The sequence below is a fragment of the Hibiscus syriacus genome, unplaced genomic scaffold (genome assembly GCF_006381635.1).
Source record: "Hibiscus syriacus cultivar Baekdansim isolate YM2019G1 unplaced genomic scaffold, ASM638163v2 tig00110270_pilon, whole genome shotgun sequence".
NCBI classification, from domain to species: domain Eukaryota; kingdom Viridiplantae; phylum Streptophyta; class Magnoliopsida; order Malvales; family Malvaceae; genus Hibiscus; species Hibiscus syriacus.
In genome coordinates, this window is record NW_024062656.1 from 242,004 (window position 1) to 259,761 (window position 17,758).

Consider the following 17,758-nt stretch of genomic DNA (forward strand, 5'->3'; position numbering starts at 1 on the left):
AAATCACACTTTTCTAATATTGCTGAATGAGAAGAAATCAAATACTAAAATTAATAGTAAGAAATAAAAAAAAATAACTAAAAAAAGGAATTAATCTCAATTCAACGATATTAAAAGAATGTAATTTTTTTTACCTAATTGGATTCTAACTAACCCATAACTTTTACCTTACATAAAATATGTACAAATTATCTTTAAATTTTATCATGTATAAATCCCTTCAAATTGTACCTACTTTGCATGTATATGGAAATAGAAACTATTTTACCATACCATATAAGTGAAAGAAAACGTTTTATACTAAAGAATCGAATAACGTATTTGGCAGTACCAGCAAACTCAATTGCTAAAGAGTTTGAATTGAAACACCAACTCTATTATTCTAAGCCGTCTGCTCAACTGGGAACTGTAATGATAAACTAAAATGCACTTCCCCAGAAGCTTTAGGTATTCATTTCAAGATGATGCGCGTAGAAAAGCTCTTCCAGGTTGACGATTAGCCAAAGGTCCATGGCATCCAAGAAGCTGCACATTCAAGTTCCACTTTAGCAAGACAAAAACCATCAAGGGAATGGATCATATCACTAAAATATGTTCTCAAATTTTTTTTCACATTCTTCCTAAGAGGAGCTACACAAAGCCACGAAGTGCTAAATACACAGATGTAAGATAACAAATCATTGATGAAAGCAGGGGCGAGCGCAACTCAACTTCAAAAGAAAATACCAAATTTTTTTATTAGACTCTATTCAACCCTAAAAAATTCTACTCCTAATTTCATAAACTCGAATTGACTAAAAAAATCAAATAAAGTTTAAGTTATAATATAAGACTCGTTAACTAGACTAACTCGAAACTTTTTTACTCGACTCAACTCGATCAAATGCTAACCCCTACATGGAAGCACTGTCTCAACTCGATCAAATGCTATCACTACATGGAAGCACTGTGTTTGAAAGAGAGAACATTCCACCATGTATTTAGTTTTCTTAATACTTACCTTTGCATTGACACCATCTGGTACAATCCTGTTCTCAGACTTCCACTTCAGATAATCAGCACGGTTGTACTTGGTAAAACCCCTGAAAATGGCAATGAAAAAATGACTGATTATAATCCATGTATATGTTCATTTATGTAATGTATACAAACACGTACAGAAAACACACACGCGCACATATTGATCTTTACTTTCATCAAGCTAGCACTACGCCTGAAGCAATAAGAGGGTTCTAACTCTTGAGCCTAAAGTGTGTGTTCTACCCTATGTTTTCACAAGCAGAGATTAATGATATCTGTTATCCTCTAGCATACCAAGGAGTTTCAGAGTTCAATTTCTAAGAATCAAAATTCCATACCACTTCCTGCTAACGATAATCTTTTGACGACCGGGAAACTTGAACTTTGCACGGCGAAGGGCCTCCTGAGCATGATGGCTGTTGCTGTCCTTACAACGAACAGAGAGCAGGACCTGACCAATGTCAACTCTTGCGCATGTTCCTTGAGGTTTCCCAAAAGCACCCCTCATTCCAGTCTGAAGCCTATCAGCCCCGGCACATGAAAGCATCTTGTTGATCCGAAGAACATGGAAGGGATGAACCCTAACCCTCAAATGGAAAGCATCTTTTCCGGCGAATTTGGCCATGTACTTGTTGCAGGCGATTCGAGCAGCCTCCAGTGCCTCACTCGAGACATTCTCCTTCTCCCAACTGACCAGATGGACACAGAAAGGAAACTCGTCAACACCTTTTTTCTTCATTCCAACATCATAAATTCTTATCTTAGGGTCTGGAACACCACGGCAGTATCGAGATTTCGGGTATGGCTTGTTCTTGATTTGGCGGTAACACCTCGCAGGTCCTACAGAAAAGATTTTTAGCAAACCAACACACTTTTACAAAATCAACAAGTTTAGATTCAATCATGCCACTAATCCCTGCACTTGAGCAAAATCTGAGATCATATTTCTTCTTAAAAAGGTTAAAAATCAATTCTTCTTCTTTTTATTCAAAAAATCTAGCTTAATCATTGACACAGGTAGTAATTTCTATAAAAATTTGCTTGTCATCAGGTATTATTACTAAGTTCATAATAATAACAAGCAAATTTTGACAAATAGAATACTAAATCTCAAACCTTAAGAACATAAAAAAAATCCAGATTAGCATAAGAATAATTCAAAGGATATCAGAGAACATCAATTATCATAAGAATAATCATAGCAGCGAAGATATCAAAAAGAATAAATCTAATAGAAAGCAAGCAAAGGAGAGAAGGAAGAAAGGAACTTACTCCTCCCCATACTGAATCGTCGTCCAGATGAGATTTGAGAGCACAAAATGAAAATCCCCAAGCCCTAATCTTTCGCCCTCCTCATTCTATATAATTCATTTCGTGTTCAACAATCCGCAGCCCGAAGCCCAGACAGTAAATGTCAAACAGAGCAATGACAAAGCCCATATCTACTTTGAATTTATCTTTATATTTTGACAAAGACTTTTTCGATCCTTCCATAACTTTCAAACTATGGAAATGCTTTCACACAAAGCCTTAATATGAACTGGAAACAGAAAAGAAAGCCTTCAACAACTTTGCTTTCTCTTTGAACTGTTAACTAGTTTCCTGATTTTATATTCATTTCTATAGTTTTACAAGATTAAGGTGTCGGTTTGATAAATTAAAAAATTACGTATGCAAAATTGCGTTGAATTTTACAGCGTTCTGAGGAATTTGAGTTTATATGGCCTGGCCCCTTATATCATTAGGAATCATTGCAAAAATGGGAAGATGTTTTGTAGCTTGAGATTGAATTGATGGTACTGAATCATGTTTTTAAATATGATTTCATAACATGTTTGCACTATAATTGTCAGATGAAGGTCAGACTACCTCATAGCTCCCTTTATTACAACAAATTAATCTCTTTATCATTAAATAGATTGTTTAATTCTTCTATTACAAAATTTGATTCAACTTAATGTATTTGTTATTAAACGAATCAATTTAATATCCACACTAATAAAAGTTCTCAAAATTTTAAAAAAATTAATTTTTATAATTTAAAATTCATTGAGTGGTCTCATTAATAAAAAGAAATTTTATTTTTTTAAAGGTCTTGAGTTCGAATAGTTACATTTATTGGGTATGTGCACATCCATTGTCAATTAACTAAGAATATTCTACACATATATTATCTTATAATCACTCCAGACTAATCGTAAAAAATATTAATATTTTTGAAATTTTTAGGTTCCACCACTACAAATGAAATATTTTTTTTCACATGAACGGCAAATGAAGAATAATAAATTGTGCGACTTTTTAAAATATTAAATTTTAATTACGTTAAAGTTTATTCTTATTCGGCTATTTTTATTAGTAGACGAATTTGACGGAATTATATAATAATCGTAAAAATATATTTAATTGGTTAGTCAAATTATTCATCTTTATTTTTTGACATTTTTTTTAAATATGTATCTGGAATCACTAAAAACATTTCCTTTTCTTTTTTAGAGATTAGATTCCTCTTTTCTTTCGTCTTTAATTAAGATTATGATTAGATTTAAAATTTATAAAATATATTTAATAATCGGATGATTAATTTCAACTTATTATGAATTGAATTAAACCAATATATGGACCAATTTGAGTAGGTCCTATTAAAGGGGACCTGCTAGGTACTTTCATTGCCCAATGGCATATATACAAGAACGGGCATTAGGCATGGTCTAACCAAGGAAGAAATGGTTTATTTAACATAGAAATCTCCAATGCAATTTGACATCATATTTAATTAGATATCAATTCAATTGAAGAGAACAAAATATATATACAAATATATATTGATAGCATAAAATAGGGATGTACCTACGAACGATCTAAAAATTTAAAATTATCATATATTTTATATTTTTTATGTATTTATTATTAAAAATTTATTTTCATTTCTTAAAATTTTATGAATTATTCCCTTCAAAAGTTTTAGAGGTTCATCTCTCAACATAAATATTCGAATTCGTCCCTATGACAAAGGATGATAATGCATATTACATATTTAAATATTTATAAATATCTATTTCTAACATATTAAAGAATTATAAATTTGAATAATATTTAAATTTGAATATTCTAATTATTTCCCACCAAAAATGTAGGCACCGACCTTCAATATCCATTATTTAAATTTACCCTACTTTTAATAGATTATTGAGGCAAAAAAAAAATCAATTTCACTTTCTTTTTATGGGTAATAAATTTGAATATTGAATTTCATTATTCATTATTCATTTTTAAGCTTTTTAAAATTAATTTTGTATATTTATTACATTCAAATATCCTTGTGTTAATTAATGAATTATGTTATACTTAATTTTAAAAATATTAAATTATAAATGATATTTAATAGAATAGGTATTATGTTAAGATTATTTAAAATTTATGTTATTAATATATATGTGTCCACTCTAAAATAATATTTTTGAATCTATCATTATATACATTGGTATGACTTGAACTAAAAATTTACTAATTTTTAAATATTTTAGACTAGTTAACGTAGTCGATTTGAGCATCTCAATCAATAAACAAGTAAAAAGTAATTGATAATTTATATGAACTTCAGAATTAGAAGATTCTTCAACTTCAGGAATTCTCACATGTTACTTATTCTAAAAGAATAATATTATTAGATTTTATTTAAAAATCTAATATGATTTATTTATTTATTATTATTATAAGGTAGTATCGGTACAAAAGATTTTTAATCATTTATTGATAAATGTTTAAATACTCATACAGACGTCATACTTGAACTTAGTGGTGGATCCATATATAATTGTTAGGACGAGCACACATGTTAATGTCATAAAATTTTTTAATGGGGGTGAATACAAATAAAATTTTAGGATGAACACTATCAAATAAATAGATAACCAACCTAAGAAAATTCGGATTTCAAGGTGAACACGTGCCCACCTTGAGTTACATGTGCAATCATATTTATTTAAACTCAAGACTTTAAATATAACAATCATCCATTTATCCATTAAGTTCGCTTCATTCGTGCATGTACATACGTATACATACAAATCATTTGAGTTGGGTAGGATTGTTTAGGAGTGAAGCATCTGAAATGGGAGTGTGGGTTGTTTTGGAAAGCCTTAAACTTGAATGATAAGCAAAGGAAAGAAAAGAAGAAAGGAAATGGTGCAAAAGCAGTGGAGATAGATATTAAGACTACAGGATAAGGAATAAGGATAGGGTACCAGTCCTATCCCAATTCCAATTCCAATTCCAATTCCAATTCCAATTCCAATTCCAATTCTTTATTCCATCTTCAAGCTTTTTACTTTACCCTTCCCTTCGTCGGTGGCCCATCCATCCCCACACACTTGTCATTCAAAACCATCACAAAATAACATTCCCTTCAACATTTATTAATTAATAAAAAAAGAAAACCCCAACACATATTTTTTATTTGTGAGTAATTAATGAATAATTAACTATTCAAATTCATTAATTCAAAAGTGCTTTTCAAATCCGTTGGGGGATTGAGATGATAGTAATGATAGTGATATTCTATGATTAAATTATCACTAACACCCCTGTTGCTTCTTAAATACTTTGGTTACATTGTGCTTTTCACAAAGCTTTTTTTTTATTTTAAAAAAATCATTTTTTAAAATTTGATTCCAATCAATTTTAATTTTTAATTTCTTTTCATATTAATCTTAAGTTTTGACTTTTTTTTTGGTTTAATAAAAAATGATTATTAGATAAGATTTGTTTAGGCGTGTTGAAAATCGAAGATTTCAAGAATAACAATAATTTTTTTAACTATGGAGATTATGTGATTCATACAAAGTTTCAAATTTCAAATTTTATTATGATAAAATAATTTTATTTTTTTTAATTTTGTCATTATTTAATAAGGTTTAAATCTCCTTCTCATAAATATTTTTAAAATAATTTTTAGTTAAAAAATAATTAATCAATAATTTAAAGTTATTTCCATCAATCTAGAAATTTGAAATTTGAGTTACAATATTCAATTCAGATTAATACATCAATAAATCATATACTTATATCATTAAATCCAAAAAAAATATTTAAATTACTAAATTCTATTTTTAATGGGTAAATTACAAATTTCATCATCAAACTTGACTATCTCTCCTATTTTGCTTATTGAAATTTAAAATTTTTCAATTTTTTCACTTGACTTAATACATTGAATTTTTTTGTCACTATACCGTTATATAGTTAACGAAGTTAAAATAACAGCATTTAAAAAATTCACCAAAATGACGTCGTTTTACGTAGCTCATTTTTAACGACGTTACTAAGAAAACGGACTGAGTGATAAAAAAACAATGTATTAAGTTCAGTAAGAAAATTGAAAAGATTTAAAGTGTAGTAAGTGAAATAGGAGAGAGAGCAAAGTTAAGTCATTAAATTTATAATTTATCCTTTTTAATTCAAAACTTGTGAATTTCTTATATCACAAAAATATATTATTCATAAAAAAATATTAAAAAATCCAGTATATCCGACACTAATGAACAAACCATACATCTGTTTTTCAGTGTGAGACCTTTAAGATTTGAGTTCACATTCCATCCCCATAGGTTCAAAAGAGAAGCGTAAGGCACACAGTGCACGGACTCACACACAGCTTGATTTCCTTCATTTGGAAGTTTAAGAAGGTACATTCTTTTATTTCGTAGTTTATTTTTTCAAATTCTGCATTTCATGAAATCCAAATCACACCACCAAATTTGCATTTTGTTTGGTCAAAATCAATAATTTCGATTTCGTTTGCTAATGCTTACTACTAGTTCAAGGTGAAGTTGAAAGCAAAGGTAGTCGATCTTGCTTTGTGTCCTTTTCAAAAAAAAAAAAACTAAAGGTTTTGTAGGTAATAGATAGTTGTGGGTGCATTCTTCACTCTTCAGATCCGACTCCAATAATGCAGCTCCAGAGCTAGAAGCAACTGGATTGTTTCCCGTTTCTATTAACAATTCGTTTCTTTTTTTGTTTTTGTTAGATTACCCAGAAACATTTAGAAAAAGATGGATGCAAATGGAAATGGTGGAGATTCGTCTTTAGATTTCGCCACCATTCAGATCCTGCCTTCTGAAAACAGGTAACTCTACTAACCTATGTTACTTGAGCACGGACATAGTTAGAATTTTAAGTTTTCATTTATTTGGAGGATCTTGTTGGTCACATCCCGTCTAACATGGGGAGGGACGGTCCTAAAATTTTATGCTGCAGTGAACTTATAAAATTTTAAGGGGGGCGAAAGTACATTATCAATAAAAAGTATAAAAAATATCTAAAAATATATGAGAATTTGAGGGGGCCTCCTCCTCCTCCAGACCCCACGGTTCATTCATGGAAATGGGTACTTCATGAAGAATCAAGAGTCTGAACCAGGGATTTAAATAGCGGCCATTATATAGCAGTAAAGGTGCCGTCCTAAACTGTTATTTCACAACCGCAATGACTGCAACAGCACCCACTATTGCTGCATTCGCGATAAACACAATCGAAAACGCGACAGACACTGTAATTTAAATCTTTGGTCCGAACAATATAACCGGAACCGTAATTTAAATCACTGGTCCGAACAATATAGTTAAGAACTACCCTTTAATCAATAATGGAATTCTCTTTCTCTGATGTGTTCAATTGTATATCATTCTCTCTCTCTCTTTTTAATAATTTTTAGGTATGAGGCATATACTTGTAATGACAGCAAAGTAGAAAAAGTGGGTGTTGGTGTTCTGGAAAAGCTCTTGCCCCATTTACCCGGGCTAGATAACTTGTACACCCAAGGCTCCATTGCTGACTACAAACTGCAACCTCCCAACAATTTAAACTCTGCCCACTGGTTTACTAAATCTACTTTCACCAGGTTCTTCTCCTTTTCTCCCCTAATGTCTTAAGTATTTTTCTCGTTTTTATTTCTGCTAGTGGTCACCCCCTTTGTACTTTCTCAGATTCCTACATCTTATAAGTTCTACTGAACTGGTGGATACTGCTAAAGGTATTGAAGGTGAGATCTCTCTTTTGGAGGAAACCAGAAAGTTTCAACTTTCTTTGTATGCTCAGGTAAATGAATATCTTGCATGTGTCTTTAACTGCCTAGATATTTAATTATAGCCTAGGTCAAAGTATTCTGCCAGTCCGTGTAGTTGAGCGAAGTTTGAGATTAATCCTATACTCAAAAAGTTAAAAATTAAAAATTAAATCCTTTTACTTTTTCAATTTAAAAGTTTCAATTCAATAGTTGACATTCTTAGTATTTTTTGTCAAAATTTGCCATCAATACACCCATTCAATCATACAAACCTCATAAGCAAATCATTATGATCTCTAGGTTGCAAATTTTGACTGAAATTATTATCTATGTCAATGATTGGAGTAGAAATTTTAAATTGAAATTCATCTTCTCAGGGTCACCAAGATCATATTCAAAGCAGCAAAAAAGGTAATTGTTATGTTCAAGCAAATTTAACGTAGCACACTGTTCATCACGTTGCTACATTCTCTCTATCATTGTTGTTTTTAGTTTATTTGCATAAAAAAGGAGTGCAATTCCTTATTGACTTTCTATTTATTTGCATTGCAAACCGGAGCTTGCAACTTCAGAATTGTTTGATTGAGGTTTCTTTTTAAACTAATTGAGGACAAAAGTATTGTCCCTTGTCTGTCTTCTGAATCTCAGTAATTTTGTGTTTCATCAATTGCCTGGATACGTGAGAAATTAACTTTTTGCTTTCATCGTTCAACAGATATGAGCAACTCAGAAGATGGGCTGCTAGCATCCAAGGTAACCTCCATTCTTATAATTCTACACTATATTTCACCATATTTGTTATTGCCACTAATATATGTATTTGATCTCTGCAGTTTGAAGTCAACAATTCATCGTCAGATTCCTCAAAGTAAGTTAACTAATAAAATATATATATATATATATGTGTGTGTGTGTGTGTGTGCGTGCGTGCGTATGTGTGTGTTATAGTTAGTTTGCTAGTGTGTTTTATTTCTCCCAAAAATCCTAACCAACGTATGGAAAGTTTATTGCTAGGAATGAGCTCTTACGTGCTATGGACTCAAGACTGACAGCATTAAGAAGTGAGTTAGTTGCTGCTTTTAACCAGGCGGCTGGAGAAACCTGCTCCTACAAAGAAATCACTCATCTAGCCAAATTTTCTGAAATTTTTGGAGCAAATGATGTGAAGTAAGTTGCCTTCCGAAAAAGTGCTTGGATCTTTTGAATTCTCGTTTTCCCAAAGAATTTGTAATGCGATAATTTTACCAAAAGTTTGGTATTTCTCATATATAACATTTATTGAATCAAATTAACGCAAAGGATAATACCATTGAATCTATTGCAGGAACTTTTTGTACAAGTTTCTAGAGCTGAGCCAAAAGAGTCAAGTTGATAATCTGTCAGATGATGAAAAGCCTTCGTCTGCTTTTGCTTCAATGAGTGTCAGAATAAACAAGACTGATAGAAATAATCAAATATCAAAGCCGTTAAGTTCAGAAACGCCAGTTAAATATGGTGTTTCACCAGCCAAAGCTGCCCAGGTCGAACGTCAGAGCTCAACTGATAGTGAGGAATCTTCTGACTCAAGTGATGAGATTCAAATGTCTGCAGAAAGAAGTCGATCTCTTATAAGATCTGCATCTCCTAGACGTTCAGCATCTCCCATGCGAAGGGTTCAAATAGGGAGGGGTGGCTCACGTAAGGCCCCTGCTCTGACCATTAAGAGCCTTATTCCTGCTAGAGAAAAAATTTGGTCTCAAACAGATGTAGCTTCAAAAGATAGTGAAGAGGAAGGATCAGAACAGACTAAGAAACCTGAGAATAATGTTCAGCGTATGAGTGTTCAAGACGCAATAAATCTTTTTGAAAGAAAACAAAGGGATCAGATTCCTGATGTTCCTATAAGGAACTCATTAACAAACATCTCTCTTGGCGCAAATAAGGCTGTATTGAGAAGATGGAGTTCAGGTATGAGTGAATCCTCCTACCAATTCCAACCGCAGAATACTTCTGAAGATCCTGTTCCAGAGCCTCCTGATAATGTCTCTGATAATGATGTAATGAGGAAATCAGCAGAAGTTGACTTGGAATCTGATACGAGAACTGAAGCGCAAAACATCGATGAGACTGTTGATGTGAATGTAGAAAGGCTGGAAGAGAGATCGTATAGTCCAATAGATGTTCATGTGGTCACAGATATAATCCAAGAAGAGGAAGCTAATGGAAGGTCAAAAAGCTCAGCTGAATGGAGTCGAAAAAAGGAAGCAGAGTTGAACCAAATGTTTAAAAGAATGATGGAAAATCAGCCTGTTAGCTGTAGCAAGCCTCAAGCTAAAGTCAGGCAAAACCTGTCTCCAGAGCAGACAGGTGGATTTTATGACCATTACAAGGAGAAGAGGGATAAAAAACTTAGAGGAGAAAATGCTGGAAAGCGCACTGAAAAAGAAGAAAAGTTTAGAGCAATGCAGAAAATTCTTAATGAGAGGAAAGCAGAAATGGCTTCCAAAAAAGTGAATAATTTATGCAAAACGGATCCTCTTACTAAGGCCCTAAATTCTGCTAAGAATTCCCAAAAGATACAAAAAATTCCTTCTCAGCCAGCTACAACAAGGGAAACTGCAAAAGAAACCACAAAACCTTCAAGTGCGAAGAAGATCTCATCTAGAACATCCCCATTGCCTGCTACTCGTAAGTCATGGCCTTCAACACCGTCACTAGATAAAACTTCAGGTGGAATCTCTTCTGCAGGCACTATGCCAACATCTCGGAAACCTCAGTCAGCACAATCAGTGCCTCGAGTGAGTCCTAAAGTGGAAAGTTCCCAGCCACAACAAAGAAATGTGAACAGCTCCCAGGCTAATAAACGAGGTTCAGTAAGTGTGAATGAGAAGCAGCAGCAAAAATTGATGACAACCAACAAAACTACTAGGAAAAAAGTTACAGCAGCACGTGGTGGAGACTCATCCGGTGTGGTTCCAGTGAAGCCTAGTTTGTATAACAAGGCAACAAAGAAAAGTACTGTAGTTCCACTGGAATCAAAGCCATTTCTCCGCAAAGGTTCTGGATTGACCTCTATCACTGGTGTTGTTAAAAAGATAAAAAATCCTTCTAAGTTGGAGGGCCCTTTGAGAAATACTGAAAATTCAATTGATGCTCAAGAGAGTGATGTCCTTGTTAATGCTTCTGTGCCAGTGAATGAGTATCATGATGAATCTTTTTCATCATTGGATCGTCGTGATGATGCTAATCAGCCAGAAACACAGGTGAACGACCACCAGAAATGTGATGTGATTGAGAGTGTTGATGAACTTGCTCCCGAATTTGAAGAGGTTTTAAAAAATATTGATGGGTCTTCACAAGTTGTGGAAGAATCAGTCATCTCACCAACTGCTTGGGTAGAAATAGAAGAGCATCAGAACCTGCCTGACCAGTGTGATGACCAAACAGGTGAAATTGCCTCTTCAGCTTGCATTGCACCAGTTGAATCAGGTAGTCCTCGCGTCCATCACTCTCTGTCACAAATGCTGCAAGAAGAAAGTAGTGAAGCTGATACCACTGAATGGGGAAATGCTGAAAATCCTCCAGCAATGGTCTACCATAAGGATGCTCCTAAGGGATTGAAAAGGCTGTTGAAGTTTGCCCGGAAGAGTAAGGGCGATGCAAATATAACTGGTTGGTCTAGCCCATCTGTCTTTTCTGAAGGAGAGGATGACACAGAAGATTCAAAAGTTTATAATAAGAAAAATGCTGATAACCTACTACGAAAGGCTGCCCTTCATGCAAAGAACTATGAACACAACTTGGATGCTCATGAGCTTCCATCTGGTATATTTTCTCCTTTGCCTAAATATTTACACGCGTGTTTTCTGTCAAATTGTTTCAGTCTCATATAGATAGATTTGAGGTGGCTGTAGGTCAAAAGCATAGAAGTAGCCACTTTCATGCTTGCAGTTCCATTATTCTATAGCTGGTCTGTTTTTGCTTCTTTGCTCATGTTTTGAAGAAATACCAAATAGTTGTGAACATTACCATTCCTTGAATCTTCATCGAGTCTTCTTACGAAAGTACTGCCTGCTTTGTTTATGCAGCTCAATCAGGCATTAGCTCATTTGATATGCAAAAATTACAAAAGCGTGGTGTCTCAGCTACTGCCTCCACTACTAAAGGTCAACTTCCATTTCCATTATTAACTTTCTTTTAGCTCTGCCATGGTAGGCTTTTTTAGTTGCGAAGTTCCGATATTTTTTGCCTCGTATTTGTTTTTTTTCAGGGACAAGGTCTTTCTTCTCCCTTTCAGCTTTTAGGGGTAGTAAGCCAAGTGACATGAAGCTTCGCCAAAGCTAGGATATTTATAATAATCGAGGTTTTCGACATCCGCCCTCTCCCGGTCATAAGCCAAGTTAACTAAGCTTCGCCGGTGGCCAAATTGTCTTACCATTTTCGCCTTGCTTTTAGTGTATTTGTGTTGGGTTGCATGTCAGCAGCGTGGGATCATCTCTATTCTTGTGTCGGAGGGATATTGATGTAGATACAGTGCTTTCCAGGATCAGGAATTCCATGCTGCTAAAAAAATCGTTGTGTTAACCATTATGTTAAAGACATAATAAAACCATTATCATTCCTTTTCTTTTCTTTTGCATGAGCACCAATTATAAGAGCAATGTTCCAGCCTCCAGGAGAACATTTGGTATTTTTCTTAAGTTTCTCCGACAAAACAACCTTGCTTTGTGCCTTTTTGGACACCAAAACAGCTGCACCAAAACGACATCTACATCAATAATCGTTTGCGTCATCGTGCGATTACCGATTTAATGTACCAAAACGACATCCGCATCAATAATTGTTTGCTTCATCGTGTGATTACCGATTTAATGTACGATATGTGATAGTGTGAGATACAAATACGGACCAAACATACTTGAAGATGTTCTGAAAATGATCATGAAATTTCTATTCAAAAAGTGTCTTTAAACGTTTTGCTAAAGTTATATTTGATAAATTTATTTATTTTTTAAGGGAAAGTGATATATTAGAACTCTACCATATCATCGCCTTGACCAGTCGGTAGAGAATTTTTTTAATATAAACGACTTAGGGTCCGTTTGGGGTTTTTAAAAAGTGATTTTTAAAAGGATATTTAAAAGTATTATTTAAAAATGCAGTTTAAAAATGTAATTAATTGAAATTTTTTGTTAAAAATGAGTTCAAAAATATAAAATGTCTATTATATACATCATTGTTGTAAATTAGAAATAATAATTTAAATTATATTTACACTTATTAATACTATGATATATAAAATATATCAACTTAAACTATAATAAAAATATAAAAATTATTTCAAGATAACTTATTAATAATATTTTTATAAATGAAATACTTTATTATGAAAAAAATATATTATCAATATTTTTTAACATATGAATATAAAATTATTACAAAATAATAATTTAAATATTTTTTTTTTTGGAAAAAAAATATTACAAAAAATTACAATAGTGCTTGCAAATTAAACTGAATTTTAATATAAACAATGACTTTTAAGTTATTAAAATTAACTATTAATTTTAAGTTATTAAAATAAACTATTATGTAGTAAATTATTTTTGAGGGAATATTAAGTAGTTGTTGATTCTTCAAAATCTTCTTCGACCACCTCATATGCATCTTAAGATTCGCGAAGAGCTTTTATTTGACATGTCACATTTTTCATTGGCTCTGATACCAATTTGTAAAATAGAAATCAAATTAACCAACAACTACTATATTATTTCCAATTGATTTTGTATTTATATGATTTGTTTTCAAATGAAATCAACAATGTCTTTATATAGACACAAGGTACTACTCTACCAAACACAGAAAAATAAACTTTATTAAAAATAATAAAAGATCATTAACTCCTATATCACCCATTAGCCTTTCCGCTACTAAAACTATTGACCTTTTATTTTCCCATTAACTTCTAAATTTAAAGAAACCCACTAAAAACAACACTTAATGTTTATTCAACATATTTGTCAACATGGGTCTATAGAGCAAATACTTCAGAACATAAACAGAGAAAGATATGTATTGATTATATGTGGTGTGAAATGATTCATACATTTTTCTTTGTTTACTAACTAATTTTAGTTAACATTAATAAAAGCATTTTCAATATTCAGGTACACAATACCATATGATTGGCCATATGAAGAGGCTCGTCGGCTTTTTAAAGAACCACTAGTCTGCATGGATGATGAGCAACTTGATCTGAAGTGGAGTGCTCCAGATACTGAAGTGCGTAATCTCTATCCTAATTACATATATTGTTCTGAGCAATGTGTAACCATCTTTCAAGTTCAATGCCGCTGCATTAATTTGACAATTTCTGTAGGGGTTGATAACCTTTCTGGTGAATGAAAGTGGATTCAATATTGACAGAGTGATGAAGGTATTTCCTCTCTTATTAACTCAAACTTTTTCTAATAATCTGATTATGTTTATTTCTTTTGTTCATTAGGGAATAGAGAAAATTAAAGCAGCCAAGAACAAGTCCTCACAGGGCCGGTAAGTAAAGCGTAGTTACATAAAATGATGTTATAAGTTTTTATGCTAATGCTTACTATGTCTTATACCCTTCTCTTTCCAGGTTAGAGTCATTTTTTAAGCCAGTTGCTAACACATCTGCACCAATTAAACGGAAGGTATAGCTCCACTATGTATTTTGATTAACCATCACTATATGGTTCGCTTCTCTTACCTGGCTGCTGATGTATTTACAGTTTTATTTGTTTCAACTGGTTGCATCTCATATATCATGTTACTTTATTTTTCTTTTGAATCTGCATTAATGGGTTATTTGTTTGCCACATACAGTTATTGTTTACTTGCTACATGAATAAACTAAACTGCTTGGCCTTTCATAATTTGGTTTGCCTCATGCGGGGTTTTGTTATTTGGTAAGATTTTTATTTATATAAAAGAAAGCACAAAAGGTCGGTTTTTGTTTTGGTTTTAAAGTTTTGAGAAGTATATTTGGAGTTAGATAATCTTCATAAAGGGGAAAGTATGGAAGGTAATACACTCTTCGATGCTTGCATCTAGATTGGTTGCCTTTTATAATTTCTCGGTGCACTTGTTTGCAAGGAACCAAATGCATGCTTTAATTTCCTTAACCAATGCTAAGCTCTAAGATATTTTGTCCACTAATTTGTAATCGTTCCAATCCCAATGGTATTGCTAGAAAGCCACCTGTGGGGTTGCATTTCAAGCACTCAGTGATATTTTCAAGAGGTGTCTCTGCTTTGTCCTTGAAGCTGAAAACTGGACTCTGCAATCATTATATTTATGTCTTGCTTTATTTTATAATGTTCTGTTGAAGGTGTTATACAGGCCTCGGCACTTCTAAGAAATCGTGTTAGAGCAAATTTTACATGTTAATAATTCATGTTTCTTACGTATTATTTTCTCATTCCATGTGTTTTAGTTTTTTTTGTTCATTCTTCTCTAGGGATGTAGACCATAATTGTATTTGTTTTGTGGTGTCACTTATTAAATTATTTATTTAACTACTCGATCACAACAATACCATCATTACTCTCTTTCTCTACAATTTGGATTCGGGAGTTGATTATGCATTGATTTTGTGGCTTACATGGATTTTTCCTCATCGCCGTGACAGGAACCTGAGAAGACAGCTAAAGAAACTACTAATAGAAAGCTCAAGGCTGGTGGGGGTAAGAAAAAGAAATAGTTGAACTGCTTTTGGATAAGATTAGACTTTTTTTTTGATGTATCTTTACTTTTAACTTATTGGCTTTGTATTTTCAAATACGGTAAATTGGAAACTTTGATCTTTGATTAGTGTATGAGCATGGGACATATATTCAATGTGGCTTTTGAGGTTCCAAAACACAATCTCCGGCATATCAAAAGCTCTTGAAATTTCTTACGTGTCGTTCCATACATTGATTCCCATGATCCTGTTATCGTTTTCAGCCAGTTCTTTTCGAGTTTCTTTTCCTCCAGTTAATGTGTACCAGCCATCGTCCTCAAGCATGCATGTCTTCTCCACTGCCGGTATCCCAATATGATGAACCTTTCTATGCGGTTCTTATCAGATGAGGGTCATATGCTTCATCCAATTCCATATCTCTGAAAACGAAAACCCCCTTCATCATCTGATCTTGCTTCAGCCTCAGATCAGCAGCAACCTGCAACATTCTATCAAACACTTTCTTGAAATCGGCATTCTTGAAGACTCAAGTCTTTGACATAAGTGTATCCCCTTGGATCAAAAACATGAAGCAATACGATTATTCATCGTTTCAATTTTTAAATTTATCATTGGGCAGTTCTCTCTGCTAAGCAACGTATTTATCCGATAATTTGTGGCTCTATGGACTAATATTTCTTTAATTGCCATGCCTATTGTAGAAATTGTAGAACTTACTTAATGCACTAGTTATTGTGCTCCTGTAACAGCTGTTGATGTACCATTTAGTAAGACAGCCCTAAAAGGAAGGAAAGAAGTAAAGAACGAAAAATGACTCAAAACGCTCCTTGTAATAAGATCACTCCATGCTGCATTCAATGATCAAAGAAAGCCAGAGATGGCATTTAGAGAGAAAAACTGAGCCTTCGGTCAATCCATAGTTTTTCTAACTGTAGCTAGCCTTGTATTTAAGAGTTCTTTGAGTTTAGGGTTTAGAGGTAGTAACACTGACATAAGTGTATCCCCTTGTATAAAAAACATGAAGCAATACAATTATTCAATTTTCCCTTCTTTTCAAGGCACTCCACCATTGTCCTCCATTGCAAGTCGGCAACCTCGCCTGCACCCTTAGAAGAAGCAACGATTACTTGTGGAAGCAATTGTTCCATCAGTTTCCCTCATGCCCTGGAACACTATTTTTTGCAATTCGGCAACCTCACCTGAGCCCCTTGAACAAGCAACGATTATGTGTGGAAGTAATTGTTTTTCAGCTACCCAGCAAGACCCAAAGACCAAATCCTCAATCTTTTCTCTTAGATACGTAGTGGTGTCCCAGTGGAAGTGGGAAATCGACAAAGGCTTATGAATATGATCCATTGGCTGCTGAGATTCTCAACTGAACCAAGAGGACCGTTCAAGACGCACTTGAAAGATCAACCGTCATCGCCTACCACTTGAGCACCATAAGGAATGCTGATTTCATAGCAGTCATTCACCGTCAAAAAAGGTCAGTTTTAAGTTTCACCGTTGATGTATACCGCTATGAATACTTGAGCATCCACAAGTCCCGATTATTACTGGACTGGACTGAGATACTAGAATTGCTCTTAGGAGCTGTACTGGACTGGTCGTGGCCGACGGTGTAATATTGCTGATTTTTAGCATTGTTCTTTGCTGCATAATCAAAACTATCTCGAGACACATCATGAGCTCAACAAGGATTCCAGGTTCTGGGCATTGATGTTTGTTGTTCTTGTTGTTGTATCGCTGTTGTGTTAAGCGTTGAGCACATACTTATTCGCCATAGTCGGATGTAAGTTGATACAGCGGGTGCATTCGATGTGCTTTGAGAAAGTGAACATGAATATAGGCTATTTCAATGTGTGTCAACACTAAAGTGGTGCAATCAGAACTAGGCTGTCAACGGATACGGTTTTGGTAAGAAGGGTGGTCGGGAACTCGCTGGCTATTTTTGCTCAAGAGTGCGGCCACTA

The 17,758-nt window shown here is 33.6% G+C and overlaps 3 protein-coding genes across 7 annotated transcripts; 2 read left to right on the forward strand and 1 right to left on the reverse strand.

The window, feature by feature from the left end:
- Positions 1-420: 420 nt before the first annotated feature.
- LOC120115674 (60S ribosomal protein L10-like) lies at positions 421-2,390 on the reverse strand. The gene is made up of 4 exons (XM_039136302.1): positions 2,293-2,390; positions 1,359-1,860; positions 1,001-1,082; positions 421-525 (listed from the first exon to the last, which is right to left on the reverse strand). Exons 1-4 carry the CDS (start codon positions 2,300-2,302, stop codon positions 457-459), a joined length of 663 nt encoding a protein of 220 aa, XP_038992233.1. The 5' UTR covers positions 2,303-2,390; the 3' UTR covers positions 421-456.
- A 4,425-nt stretch (positions 2,391-6,815) lies between these two features.
- On the forward strand, positions 6,816-12,692 carry LOC120115675 (histone-lysine N-methyltransferase set-2-like). Of its 5 annotated transcripts, XM_039136304.1 has the most exons (11): positions 6,816-6,863; positions 7,049-7,147; positions 7,736-7,921; positions 8,007-8,118; positions 8,464-8,497; positions 8,802-8,839; positions 8,920-8,954; positions 9,101-9,253; positions 9,411-11,890; positions 12,130-12,231; positions 12,336-12,692. In XM_039136304.1, exons 2-11 carry the CDS (start codon positions 7,074-7,076, stop codon positions 12,407-12,409), a joined length of 3,288 nt encoding a protein of 1,095 aa, XP_038992235.1. In that variant the 5' UTR covers positions 6,816-6,863; positions 7,049-7,073; the 3' UTR covers positions 12,410-12,692. The 5 variants fall into 5 exon arrangements, with proteins under 5 accessions (XP_038992235.1, XP_038992234.1, XP_038992236.1 ...); XM_039136303.1 differs by lacking the exon at positions 6,816-6,863 and having other exon boundaries at positions 6,971-7,147; XM_039136305.1 differs by lacking the exon at positions 6,816-6,863 and having other exon boundaries at positions 6,975-7,147; positions 12,154-12,231.
- A 1,549-nt stretch (positions 12,693-14,241) lies between these two features.
- On the forward strand, positions 14,242-15,918 carry LOC120115654 (flap endonuclease 1-like). Its single transcript, XM_039136286.1, has 5 exons — positions 14,242-14,347; positions 14,445-14,501; positions 14,571-14,617; positions 14,700-14,754; positions 15,732-15,918. Exons 1-5 carry the CDS (start codon positions 14,300-14,302, stop codon positions 15,801-15,803), a joined length of 279 nt encoding a protein of 92 aa, XP_038992217.1. The 5' UTR covers positions 14,242-14,299; the 3' UTR covers positions 15,804-15,918.
- Positions 15,919-17,758: the final 1,840 nt, after the last annotated feature.

Excerpts from the sequence above, each read along its gene's own strand:
- LOC120115674 (XM_039136302.1), bottom strand. Across the intron at positions 1,083-1,358 it reads ATTATCGTTAGCAGGAAGTG|GGGTTTTACCAAGTACAACC; the intron begins GTATGGAATTTT and ends TGCCATTTTCAG. Across the intron at positions 526-1,000 it reads CAGATGGTGTCAATGCAAAG|CTTCTTGGATGCCATGGACC; the intron begins GTAAGTATTAAG and ends TTGAATGTGCAG.
- LOC120115675 (XM_039136304.1), top strand. The coding sequence starts at position 7,074 with ATGGATGCAAATGGAAATGGTGGAGATTCGTCTTTAGATTTCGCCACC. Across the intron at positions 8,119-8,463 it reads AACTTTCTTTGTATGCTCAG|GGTCACCAAGATCATATTCA; the intron begins GTAAATGAATAT and ends TCATCTTCTCAG. Across the intron at positions 8,955-9,100 it reads TCATCGTCAGATTCCTCAAA|GAATGAGCTCTTACGTGCTA; the intron begins GTAAGTTAACTA and ends GTTTATTGCTAG.
- LOC120115654 (XM_039136286.1), top strand. The coding sequence starts at position 14,300 with ATGGATGATGAGCAACTTGATCTGAAGTGGAGTGCTCCAGATACTGAA. Across the intron at positions 14,348-14,444 it reads GGAGTGCTCCAGATACTGAA|GGGTTGATAACCTTTCTGGT; the intron begins GTGCGTAATCTC and ends CAATTTCTGTAG. Across the intron at positions 14,618-14,699 it reads AACAAGTCCTCACAGGGCCG|GTTAGAGTCATTTTTTAAGC; the intron begins GTAAGTAAAGCG and ends TTCTCTTTCCAG.